Raw genomic sequence first — 14,180 nt, forward strand, 5'->3', positions numbered from 1 at the left:
TTGCATAAAACTCAAATTTTTTTTCTGTGCTTTTCTTTTTATGTAGTACTTTCCAAAAATGATTTTCCCAAATAATTTTTTGGTCAAAAATAATGTTTTTTCATACATACGGGTGAATGGTTTTATAATGCTGGTATACATTGTTTTGTTAAAAAATTTCTTTAACCTACATAAATTACTTTTTTCCTAAACATCTTAAATTAATTTTTCCCCAAAAATGGCTAAAAAAATGCTTGGTACCCTATTACACTAAGAAGTTAGTTTATTTTCGAAATTTTTATTACCAAAAATAATTTTTTCGAAAATAATGAACTTTTACTGCAAAAATATTTTTTTCTTCACAAAATATTTGGCTCTAATATCTGGTAATTTTTGTTTTTTTTTTTGGGTAAACATATTTTTTCCTAAATTATGTTTTTACGGTAAAATGTTTTTCCAAAAAATTTATTTTTTCTATCCTTCTAAAATAAAAAAAGTCTTAATTAAAAAATTTCTAAATTTTGATAAAAATATTTTATTCTTAATCAAATTATATCAATGAACATAAGGCACATTTTAAAAATAGAAAATATAAGATTACTAAAAACGTGCACGGTTTCCTTATGAGTGGAGTAAGTTTTTGCAAAATATGTTTTGAAGGGGCGCACGTTTCGACCGCGGGCCCCGAAATCGATCACTGAGATAAATTCACATGACTTTTAAATTTAGTTTAAATACTTAAAAAAAATTATGAAAGATCTGACATCTTCCGGTTATTATTATTATTTTTTTTTTGCTTTGCTGTTCGTTTTCGTCTCAATAAAACATTTTTAACGATATATTTGTATAAATACGTGGGGGGAAACCCGCGGGAAAAGCTAGTACTTTATATTGAAAAAATACAAAATACCTTCAATAAAAAACTTTCAAAAATCAATGCGACTTTTGACTAACTCCGAATTCGCAGTTTTTTACCAGAATTTAATGGGCTGCAAAAAATCTGATTAAAAAGTTTAAAATTTGCTGAATTTTCGTGAGTTTTGCACAAAGTCTAGGAATTATATTTTTATGTTTTTTTGTTGTATAATGACCCATATTTTTATAAAATCTAGCAGAAAAATATTAGAAAAAAAATTTTGCATAATTGTGAAAAATTTGCTGTGTCAACACCTTTTGCCGGCAGTGTAGGTTTTTTTTTTTTTAATTTCGTCGATTCACCTAAACCGCAATGCATTTACGCACCTTACATACAAAACAAAACAAAAAAATAGTGGATTGCGTTCCGACACGCACATTGCGGCAGCAAAGCTATAGGAACCTACTGTGAGTAGACTCCCTCACTTCTACAACCGCACACCCTACATTGCATTTTCTCATTTCTCGCCTGATTCGCTAGCGAGTGAACTATGTAAGTACTGGATATTTGTTCATTCATTTGTACGCTCGCATTTCCGCTTGTGAGAATTTCCACGCTAACATTTTCCATAAGCACACCCACACATACGCCGGCATTCACGCACACTTTCTTCCGAATATCATAAACGCACGAAAAGTCGAGTTGAGTCGAGTCGTTGCGCCGCGCTGCTGGCACTTGCGCCACATTGCTGTGCGCCTGTTCTTTTACTCCAACTAATTAACGGGTTATAATTGTTACCTCAATCTATTGGCCGACCGCTACCGCACCGGCAATGTGAGTGCATGTGCATGTGTTGTGGCGGCGGCAATGATGTTGACACTTGACACCCAGTCTTAATTAATTGTTAAATGTCCAAAAAGACTGGGCTGCTTGCAGCCAAGCAGGCTGGCGGCGAGTCGGGTGGGACGCCAAAATATATGCGTTTGTAAGCGTGTACATTGGCGGGCCCCCCAAAATATATTGTAATGATATACAATGTACATACGCATACACGCGCAAGCAACGCTCGACCGCCATTAATTGCCTTTGCTGCTTCTTTTCTCACAGGCGCAAAGCATCTTCCTTTTAGTTGGCTGCCTTTTCTCATTTCTACGCACGACTTTTGTGGCGTCTATGTGTGTTTATGTGTGTGTGTATGTGTGTATGTGTGTACGAGGTACCCCCAAAATGCTGCAAGCAACGGTAACTTTTAATTGCTACGCCTCACACGCCAATGACTCATCAACACACTTCACCCAGCAGTTGGGAGCGTGGAAAGCACACAGCAGTCAAATCAACTAAACTCGTCAGTCCCTCTATGCGTCCGTTCAGCCGAGCCGTCCAATTAGCCGAGTTTGTTTGCTTCCACTTGGCAAAGTCCAAACTTCAGTTGGTTGTTGGTAGTTTATTTTTTTTTTCTATTTGGATTTTTTCATTCGACTCACACATACACGGCAATTCCTATTAGTTCCCTTAAACGTTTACTGCTTTGCCTGCCCCAAGACTGAAGAGTACTAATTATATTCGCTTGGCTTGCAGCTTTTCTTTCTGTTTCCGCCTTGCCTCCCTGCTCACTGCCTGCCTTCCTTCATTTATTTTTCTCGCCATTATCCACACTCCTCTTATCCAGCCAAACCAGCTATCCATTCAGTCATTCATTCATTTATTTATCACTTGCAATCACAGATCTATGTACACAGCTGCTGCTCCAACTAGTCTTCGTCTAAACACACATTGCTCCATCCAACCCATCAGCCATGCGTTTAATAACCCACCGCATGTCGATAAGTTTAGTTTCGCTTTTAGATGCATTAAATTTAGCCTCGACCTAGACCAATTAACTCAGGGTGATTTGATGGGCGCTCAGACTTTTGTGCTGCAGCGTGTGTGTTTTTAGGTTTTTGTTTCGTCTTTCGTTTCATTACATTTCATAGTATTTCTTGTCGCCGCACAGTTTTCATTGCCAGCAAACCATTTTTCGGCTACTCTATGCCAAACCTAATAAGTGTATTAGGGTGGTCCTTAAAAAATCAAATGAATGATTTTTTCAGTCTCACGCCCTCAATCGGTAATACCACGGTCACAGATATCACATATAAATTTTGGTCTCGATTTAAGACCGTTAAGGCGTGTCGCACGGGGGGCAAAGTTCGGATTCCTCTATGGAGACTCAAAAAATTTAAAACAATTTTTTGTTCATCTAATACCCAAAAATACATTACCATAGTCAAAGATATCACATATTCATTTTGGTCCCGATTGGAGTCGGTTAGGACGTGTCGCAAAGGGGACAAATGTCTGATGCTTCTAGGAAACTTAAAAAAATTAAAAGTATTTCTTTCACTTAATACCCAAAATCGATACTTCTAAAGTCAAATATATCACATATACATTTTGGTATCGATTGGAGTCGGTTAAGACGTCTTCATAGGGTACTCTGTACTTTGACCCCGCTCTGCGACACGCCTTAACCGACTCCAATCAAGGTAAAAATGTATATGTGATATCTTCGACTAGAGGTTGAGGCTTCTGAAATCTGATGTAAAAATTTGCTTCCTACATTTAAGGACCACCGTCATGTACATACGTGCGTACACCAAGCCACTTCACTTCGCCTCATAACCCTCACTCCATTCCACGCCACTACATACACTATTCGATTCGGTTCGCATTGTAATTAAAAACACAACTTTTCTTGTTACTGATAACGTCATTTGCTGTAGTGGTTTTCTCCATTTGTTTTCTTATTCTTTTCTGATGTGGTTTTTATGTGAAAAAAGACCAAGGGGCTGGGCGAAACGGTTGATGGACAGAGCAGAGTCTTATAGCATAGACAGATGGCAGCGTTGATCCGGATCAACCCGGGAATCAACTGCAGTTGATCCGGATTAAGTCCGAGTTAACGCTGCCGTCTGTTTAAGCTTTCATAGCATATACAGATGGCAACCTAATCCGGATTAACGGCGCAATTGATCTGATCAAAATTTAACACTGACAGACTGCAGATCGTTGGTTCACATCCCATGCCCAGCAAAATGCTTTTTAATTTTTTTTAGCTCTATACTACGTTCTTTGCATTTTGATCAGTGTTGTCATCGAAAATGCTCCTGATCCGCATTCAGTTTGAGACTTAACTCTAGGACCTCAATCCGCATCAACTGCAGTTAATTCCCCGAGATAATTCCCAATTAACAAGTTGATGCGGATCAACGCTGCCGTCTGTCTATGCTGTTAGACTTGCTCATTTAATTTACTCGGACGTATCGGTGGATTTCTACATCTGCAGCGGGTATTGCGTTTTTATGTTGGCCTTCGGGTTGTTATTTTCGTTTTCAATTTCGTTTTATGATCTTAAAGGGCCATACAGTGGTGGCAGAAAAAAATGAGTGTTAGGCACGAATATGCCATGAGTTGTATGTTTCTGTAAGATAATATTTTTCGTATTGTATTTAGATAGTTGCAAACTTGGAAACGTAGAATGAAGCAGAACAAGCAACACTAAGAGTTACTAAAAGAACTTGTGTTACCCGTTGATAAAGTTCCTAATCTTGAAAGCTCAAGATACTATGATCACCCTACTGCATGCAAAAAGTGTAATAAACGGGTTCCTTGTAGCTAAGGGATCAACTGTAGATGAATTAAATCGCCTTAGACTTTGTCTAGCGCATGCCGGACAGTCCCTCACCATGTGTTTCTGACCATTCGTTGTCCTCAAGACAAAACCGTTATTCCGTCTCTGTGGATAGATCAATCCTTTGCATATAACAACGCCGAAGGTTGAGCGCAACCTAACTAGGTTTGAAGAGAAAAATATCCTTTGCCTTTTGTCGCAAATTTCCATTATTCCATCATTATTCTGCATCAATCCGGAATCGGAGATTTCCGAAATATTCACTTCTACCATTTTTTCAAAATTATTGTTGCTTTTCCACAATAGTTTTTCGTTAAAAAATGGCCTCAAGCTCAATAAAAATTGTTGAATATCATTGTAATGATAGATAAATCTATTATATCAGTGTTCACTTCTACAGTTATGTCGACGTAATTACTCGGGATCTCTTGTTTAGCTGGATAGGTCTCATATATTTCATCTGAAGCGGTAAGGGGTTTAACAGCACACAACCTTGATACTTTTGAATAGGTCGTTTTAGTGAAATGTACATATGTATTTCATTAACGTACGCATATTGGACATCAGAAATAATTATTCGCATACAGATCCTAACAACTTCAGCTGGCCTATCAGCACACTTTTTCGATTGCTACCAAAAATATTTATACTTCGAAATATTTGCCTTTCTTTGAGATCAAGTATGTTCGAAAAGGTTTTTTTTGGGGGATAACCTTCGGCATACGATACAGTTTTCTCGTTGATTTCGTTCATAAGTTTTACTTGGGGTCTTCACCTTTTTAATCGAATATACATGAATATGTATACCTAGCAAAGTGACGGTATTCAACAGAATCCATTCGAATCTAGGGTCAATCAATACGCGATCATTTTATGCAATATCTCCAATCGTAGTTTTACAGGTCTGTGAACCCGGTTGCTAAGTTGTTCTGATTCCCTTTTCAATTGCTATTGAAATTAACAGTATATAAGCGATCGGTCTTTTTGGAATATACAGTATTGGCCAATACAATAGCACCTCCATTTCAAAGTGATATTGTTTGCCACTCATGTTCTAGTGGCTAAAAATTACCGTTGATTTTTTACAAAATTTTTCGCCGAAGGTGTTGCGGGTTTCTTCCTTATAAAAATCAATTGTGTTTGTTCGTTATATGGAAGCAAATTGGACAAAAAAAATCTAAAAAATCAACGGTAATTTTTAGCCACTTGAAACTTCCCCATTAATAATAATAATAATAATAATAATAATAGATTGGCGCTTACACATATGTTAGTGTTTGGCCGAGCTTCTATTCGGACTTGTGGCGTGCGCCTTGATGTTGTCACACAAAACGGAGGGACCTACAGTTTTTACGCCGACTCCGAACGGCGATTGTATTTTAATGAGAAGCTGTTTTTCATGGCAGAAATACACTCGGAGGTTTGCCATTGCCTGCCGAGGGACGACCGCTGTTAAGAAAATTTTTTTTAATTTTTTCTATATTTTTTGCGATGTTGCTTTGACCAGGGCTTGAACCCAGGTGTTGCGGAGTGGAAGCGCGCACTGCTTACCACTACACCACAGCGGCCGACAAACTTCCACATTATTAGACTATAATTGAATGGGCTATAAACTGCTTACTCAAAAAAAAATTTACACTTCTGAGATAAAAGTTTGAAATGGGGGTGCTATAGATATCGCCAACACTGTACATTTCAACTGTGCCGCCACTGTCGTAATGCAATATACATATATATATATATATACGTATGTATTTTTTCTCGAATTTAAAAATTAAATGCATTTCCACACCATATAACAAACCAACCATATAGGAAACAATAAAACGTCCAACAACTACGAACCAAATGAGGTTCTCACTAGCAGCCATGCACTGTCGATACGGGTAAATGTTCGAAAGTGAAACACACATGAAAATATAAAAAAATAAACAACAAAAACATTACAAATAGTTTACTCATATGTTTCGGGTGCATACATATGTACATATATGAACCTAAAATAAAACCACACAGCCGATAGTGAGCAAAGGGNATGCATTTCCACACCATATAACAAACCAACCATATAGGAAACAATAAAACGTCCAACAACTACGAACCAAATGAGGTTCTCACTTGCAGCCATGCACTGTCGATACGGGTAAATGTTCGAAAGTGAAACACACATGAAAATATAAAAAAATAAACAACAAAAACATTACAAATAGTTTACTCATATGTTTCGGGTGCATACATATGTACATATATGAACCTAAAATAAAACCACACAGCCGATAGTGAGCAAAGGGCTATTGCATCGATTCAGTATGAAAATTTCATATCCGCACCAAACGAAACTAAGAGCCATAAATAGCTATGGCGAGTAATCGCATGCTCGCAGCTAGCTAGCGTTTGTGAGCGCCTGGCATGCGGCTGCACGATCAACGCCTGCCAAATTCACCATACGCCACGATCACTCAACGGCGGACGACGCGATCGTTGCCAGTTTGGGGCTTTGGGGCTATGCATTATACAGTTACTGATAGTGCCGGTGTTGAGGGTGCGTGTGAGGTCGTCAGTGCTATTGCTTAGAGTTGGCGCATACGATCGTTCGCTCGCTCGCTTGATCAATCGTTCGATCGATCGATCGCTGCTGCTACTTCATAAATAGTTAGGCCCTTTATACTATGTATGTGTGTAGTTGAGTTTGTTTGCCATTGATTTTGTTGTGACTTTTACTTCTTTCTATTGATTGCTGCGCGCCTGTTCGAAAATCGATCGATTTGGAAGGGGTGTTTTTTGTAATTAGTTTTTCAAATTCATGTCATTAGCATAAAAGTGACAATTTTAATTGCACATAAAGTAATTTTTGGTGCCGTGAACAATAACAATTTGTAGTTGTTAGTGATCGATGAGCAACATCATTTTTGATATTTCAAAATTTGTACACTGCAAGAATTTTTTCAGATTTCTTTTTTGGTAGGGTTTTGAATTTTATACATCGCTTGAATTTACGTATGTACACACAAATCACATACGTATGTAAGTAATCTGTACGAAAAATTCTTGTAAATTTTAGACCAGAAAAGATTTTTTTTAATAATACTCAAATATGTATTTTTTTTTTATTTGTATATTATTTTTTATTCACATGTATTTTATTTTCTATCTCTTTCGATAACTATTTAATTTTTTCACCGTTTCAATATATATACATTTAAACTTTTTATTACGCAATTTTATTTTTACTTATAAAAATGTAGCTACTAAAGACTTTTATTTTTCCTTTTAAAATATTCAATTTAATTTTTTTATTCATTTTTGGTGAAATGTATTATATTTTTTTTAAGTCATTTACTAATTTTTTTATTCTACTTTATTTGATATTACTTTATCTAATTTTGTATTTTGTTTTATGACGTTTAAATTTAATATCTTTATTAAATGAATATCTTACTCTCATTAACTGTTTGAATTTTGGTTTTGTTTTATTTCTTAAAGTTCAGTTTTATTGTTTTTCTCTTACTTTTTGTGTTTTTATTTTGAGTGTTATGAATATGCACTTTAGAATTTTATCTGAAAGAAAATAAATGGAGGGACCCACAATTAGAAAAAACTTTTTGTAATTACGATGTTGCTCGGACCAGGGATCATATTCAGGTCTTATGGAGTGGTCGTACGCACCTCTAACCAATTAGTCACAAGGTCGTACCCATTTTTTAACTATTTATTTTTTTGAACTGTTATGATTTTATTTTAACTTTTTTATTCACTTACTTAATTTTTTGTTTAAACTTTTTATTTATTTTGTTAAATTTTTGTTTAATTTAATTTTAAATTTTTGTCTTACTACGTTTTATTTTATTGTTTTATGGTTTCTTATTAAAATGTTATTTTTTAACGTATTTAATTTTTTATAGTATTTTGACTATTTAATGTTTGCTTTTTTATTATTCTTCACTTATTTTTTTAATTATTTTTAATTAATTTATTTTTCAATTTATTTTATTTGTTTATTGTTTTATTTTAGTTTTTGTTGGGTTCCTATTATATTTTTTAAATATTTTTTATTCATTCACTTTTTTATATATACATTTTTTTAAATTGTATACCTTTGAATTATGTAATTTTATATTTTAACTTTATAGTGTTATTTTTTATTTTTTTATTTTAACTTTATATTTGTGCTGTTTTTTATTTTGTTTTTGTGTTAGTTTTTACTTTATTTAAATTTTTATTATTTCATTTTTTCTTTTATTTTTTGTTTCATATGCTTTTTTATTTCAATTTATTTTATTATTTATTTATTTATTTATTTAATTTTTATTTGTTTCTCTGTGGTTTTTGCCAGTGTGATTTGATTGTTTTTGCTTCCCTTTTGGAGCTATGCGATCTCAAGTTAAATAAATGTATGTAAAGCACATACTCACATAGGTCAATTCGTACATATACACATACATACAAACTACATAAGTATGTTTATGTATAATGTATGTATACTGAAGGTCCTCTGCCATAGCCAGCACTTAGCAGTTCAGATCGTTTTTTTCTCACTACTTCTTCTTGCCCATTCGTACGTAGTATTGACTTGTGTTGGACTGCATAAACCAAACAAAAAATTTATAAATAAATATAAAATTCTCAAGGCCCTTTTATCATTTACTAGCGTGTGTGTGGCTGCTCAAACTAATGAAAAAAAAAAACAATTTTTTACTAACTACACCACTTCAGCGCATTATTCATAAGCCTTTATGTATACACAAGCGACTGTATATTTGTTGGTATTTTTTAAAATATTTGTACTCCGAAAATTTCAATTTCAAAGAAACACGCATTAGTGTAGTACTTTAGTTGGTTGCTATTAAATTTTGTGCGCCTGCTGCATCTCAGATTGTTGCGTAAGATTAAAAGTTCTTCTCCGTCGCTTATGTTGACATAGAACGGAAGTCGTTTTTCTTGTACAAAGTACTTAAATAAACAAAAATGCATAGCTAAAGCAGGATCGTTCCGTGTTTCTTTGCACGTTCGTTCACAAGCAGCTGCCTGCCTGTTGCGCAACTTTGCTCGCCTGGCACGAATTCTTGACCAAACAGATCCGTTTTTCTTTAATTCTGTCTTGCGCTTGCTCGTTGTTGCTTTATTCGCCCCCAGTGTGTTCTTAAGACGCTTCTAGTTGGACCGCATTACTCGTAAAATAATTGTGTTTTTTTTTGTTCGCTGTTTTTCTTTTAGTTGAAAAAGAAGCCGCAAAAGCCGTCAGCAAACAAAAAAATCATTGAAAATCAACGCGACTTAAACTTGCACTTGTTTTACTAGAATTACATAACCGATGTACCTGCATACGCGGAAAAGTTCAAAATTTAGATGAAAATTTATTGAATTTTTGTAAATTCTCTATATAGTTTGAAAGTTTGGCTTATGTGGTTTTTGTTAAAGCATGAACCATATGATGAATTTTAATTTGAAAAACATTGCAAATATTTAACAAAAATCACCATGCACTCACTTTTGATCGCCAGTGTATTCTATAAGAACTGTACATGGTAGGGCTGTGCGATTATTCGATTACTCGAGCAAGTTGGTTAATCAATTATTCGGTTAATCAATTACTCGAGTAATCAAGATTTTGATTACTCAAAACGATGATTAATCGAGTTACTTGAAATATGATTCCAATTAATCGAATAATTGAGTTATTTACTTTATGATTAATTAAAATTTTGAGTAATCAATTAATCGCACAGCCCTAGTACATGGTGATTTTTTTTTTAATATGTATTTGGAATGTTTTTCAGACAAAAATTTGTGTGTTATTTTATTTTATAAAAATGTGGCTCGAACTAACAGATACTATTCGAAACCCAAACCTAAAAAAGATGTTTAGAAGTTGGTTCTAGGCTCTGATCTTATGTTATTGATGTACAAGAAGGTAATTCTCCCAATTATTGCATACGGTTTGCTGTTTGGGTGGAAAGCTTTGAAGACCACTTATACAGAGTACAAAGGGTAAACCGAATTGAGATTAATGTGGCGATCGAATAAACTGCGGACCCTGGAATCGAACCTGGGACCTGCCGAGCCTAAGTAGTAGTTAAGAGTTAAAGGAAACTCTATCCCTCTGTAAAAATTGTGATCAGATGGATTAAAATCATGCAGCTTTATTTTCAAGATTATTTGCGGCTGGCGTCACAGTTAAAAAAAAAAGCTGACCATTAGGAAAAAAAAGCATTCGTTAGCAATTCTCAACTGGGATCTTAACGCTTAAGATCTTTATAATAAAAATCATACTTAGTTTAACCGTTGAAATTGGATTGCTATTTTTCCGATCAAATTTAACCGTTATTTTATTATTTCTTATTTTCCGATAAATTTTTTATCGTTATCTTTTATTTTTATTTTTCGACCATATTATAAGCGTTATTTTCAGATTTCATTTTGTAGATCTTATAATATTTAAATCGGTCATAAAATCTCAGTCCCGTTAAAAAGGATCAAAAACAAAGGAAAGTACAAAATAGCGATTAAATTTTACCGAGGAAATAAATATACAAATATGTATAACGATTATTCTTGATGAAAAAAATAAAATTCAAAACATAACGATTTAGCAATGATCTAAAACTGAAACTTGATATTTTACGGCTATTTTCCATTCTTGGTTTTCAATGCGAATTTTATTGTTACATTTGAAATGGTATTCGGGATTTTGTTTGTAAACATTGAAGAAACATGGCAACTCTTCTATAAAAGAAGGAGAAAGTTTCCATGCGCTTAACCCGGTAACTGAATTGTATATTTAATATCCAATTCCTTCTTCATTTTAAAACTGCGCCCATACAAGAATATAGTTTTTGATAAACACTTACTTTTTTGATATTTTAATTTTTATGGCCTTTTATATTGCTGAGATGTTTAACAATTTATTTGATACGAATTTACAAATTTTTTTTTTAGGTTAAAAAATTCTGTATGGCAACCCTTTTTGAATGAAATATGGGCAATGTCGCATTTCTCTAGAATTACTTAGATACTAATTTATGTGTTCATTTTTAATTAAAGAATTTTGATAACTGTTAAAAATGTTTTTTTATGTTTTGGATGCCTATCTCATGCAAAAAAAACATGTTTGCTTTAAAAGGCTCTGGTGAAGTTTGCTGTTAAGTGGTTCACCCTGATTTACTTAGCCACCAATTTATACCATATAGCACTCTTCTGGGTTTGTTATCTACAATTTTTCTCTTTTTCGCTCTGTTTACATTTTAATCAGTTCGATAAGTTGCTAGCAAGATAAAGCTAATCTTCACCTTATAAAATATAAGGAAAATATTTTAGTGCTAAAACTGAGCAAAATTGACTAGTTACTGCAATTTTTGGCGACTACAAATAATGCAAGCAAAATGAAAAGCCTACTTAAAAAGTACTGAATTTTTCATATCATATATTTTCATATATATATATATATATTTTTAATATTTCATGACATTTTTTAATGTTTAAATTTTCGCCTTCATTAAATTTTTAAACTTTTTTGCAAAATCCTATTTATTAATTAAGTACTTTTTTTAATTTCCAGAACCTTCAGTAATGGTGCCAATGATGCCAATATCATTCCGGAACGTCGTGCTCGTCTCAATACGGCACCTGGTATGCGCATAGGCGTCGGCAGTGGTAGTGGCAAGCGATCGTGCAACATAATACACGGTTCCACACACATTACCGACGATAGCAGTACAGAGAGTTTAACGCCTGGTAGTTTTCCGGGCAGCTTTACCGGACGTGGCAGCATCAGTAAGAGTGTACAAATCAACGATGCAAAGGATTTACGTTTCCTCAATACACAAGCGCACAAACAGCATCAATATAAGGATAAGCGTGTAGTGTTGATGTCACGCAAAGTGCCATTTTTCATATTCTCGGCACTGCCCTACTACAAGGGTAAAAACGGCAGGTGAGTAAGCAATGGGTCATGAAAGGTGTGAAAGATGGAATGAAATTGAGGTTAAAGATTATTTTAATTTAAAAAACTTATTATAGAAGAATGGTTTTCTTGGGTTTTATGTATTTTTTTATTTACACAAATGTATGTATATCAAAATGATTTTTATTTTTATTTTTTTATTTGTTAACAAATTTTTATGTATGTTCAAAATGAATAAAAACGATAGTTTATAATAATATCTAAAAGAATCAAAATTTAATGAGCAAAACGATAAAAAAAGGAAATTTCAAGAAAATTATCAGATATTAGAATTGTTATTTTTTATTATTTTATTATTTTATTTATTTTTTTTATTAATTTTGTATTTATTACAATACCTTTAAATTTTCATTTTATTTTGATAACTTTAATTTTTAAATTTAGTTGTTTATTATTTTATTTCAACTAATTTATTTAATTAATTTTTATATTCTTTATTTTATCTTGTTTTTATATTTTAAAATTTTTAATTTTTTGTAATTTTTTTAATTATTCTCAGTTTCCTAAGTGGATCCTCTTTATTAGGTCATATTTTATTTAATAAAAATTATTTTATTGAACAATTTTTTTATTGTATTTTATTCCAATCAATTTGTTTAATTTTTATTTTATTTTATTTTTTTCAAATAATTTCCATTTGAAATTGAATTCACTAACACAATCGTCTCCCTTTTCACACAGAGCCGAAATACGTAAGGAGGGTCGTCGACGCAACACATCCGGTTCACGTCCTCTATCGGCAATTAACGATGCACCATTTGATCCATTCGACCTAATGGGCATCGAAAAGGGTGAAAGTGGTCAGGTAAGTGCCAACTAAATAAGCTTTTCTTATAAATAGTTTGAGTGAAAATTTATCATTACAGGAAATTTCCTATGGCCACCTACTCATACCCTCGCGCCACTATGGCAAAGAGAGTAAAAGCAAACATGGTGGTGTCGGTGGCACTTCAGGCAATACATCACTGCTGGAGAGTCAAATAGAAATTACAAGTACAGCAGCACTTAAAAATCATGGCATTGCCAGGTGAGTGGAACAGTGTGAACACCCAGATAAGATACATACATACATACATATGTATATAGATAATTGGCGAGGAAAATCGACGACCGAGTGGGTGTTCAGAGTGGCCTTGAACTCTGCTTTCACCCTCAGCTCCTCCTGCAAAATTTCATATAATAGCACGCACGCACAAACACTTACACTTAATCGAATTCTCCCAAGGCAAACTATCTAATTAGACACCACCATTTTCATTTTACTCTAGAAAAAACAAAAACACATCTACATGACTCTCCCTGTGTGCTTACAATATTTACTAACTACATGCTTCGCAAATCGCTAAAAAATAACCCTCCCTCATTCTCACCATTCAGCTAGATACCTATAAAAATAACAGTACCTAATATCAATCGATATCGTATATTTGCATTTTAGTGTAGCGTAGCTAGAAACTAAAAGCACAACGCAATGTACAATCCAAGCAATGAGGCAGCGAATGTAGAATTTAACGATTTCATTTATTTTTTCTTAATTCTCTTTTTTTTTGCTGCCCATCAGGCGTTTTTCACCACCACCCAACTACACTGACGTCTTATCTCAAGCTTTTGATTGCTTACATTTTTATGCGGCGCAAGCATTTTATTTCCCTGTCGCTTTGCCGGAGTTTTCCATGCCAAATCGTACTAAGGCATTTGCACTGCACCCCTGGTCC

At 33.7% G+C, this 14,180-nt stretch overlaps 1 protein-coding gene across 3 annotated transcripts in view; it reads left to right on the forward strand.

Moving 5' to 3' along the window:
• LOC108364291 (CDK5 and ABL1 enzyme substrate 1) overlaps positions 1-14,180 on the forward strand; it is a 54,958-nt gene that overhangs the window by 33,247 nt on the left and 7,531 nt on the right. For all 3 annotated transcript variants that reach the window (XM_017617908.1, XM_017617907.1, XM_017617906.1), the window contains exons 2-4: positions 12,061-12,435; positions 13,147-13,270; positions 13,332-13,492. In XM_017617908.1, the coding sequence (XP_017473397.1) occupies positions 12,061-12,435; positions 13,147-13,270; positions 13,332-13,492 (660 nt within the window). The remainder of the gene's footprint in view (positions 1-12,060; positions 12,436-13,146; positions 13,271-13,331; positions 13,493-14,180) is intronic.

Source organism: Rhagoletis zephyria, unplaced genomic scaffold, assembly GCF_001687245.7.
Source record: "Rhagoletis zephyria isolate East Lansing unplaced genomic scaffold, Rhagoletis_zephyria_1.1 Rzeph_scaffold_01517, whole genome shotgun sequence".
NCBI lineage: Eukaryota > Metazoa > Arthropoda > Insecta > Diptera > Tephritidae > Rhagoletis > Rhagoletis zephyria.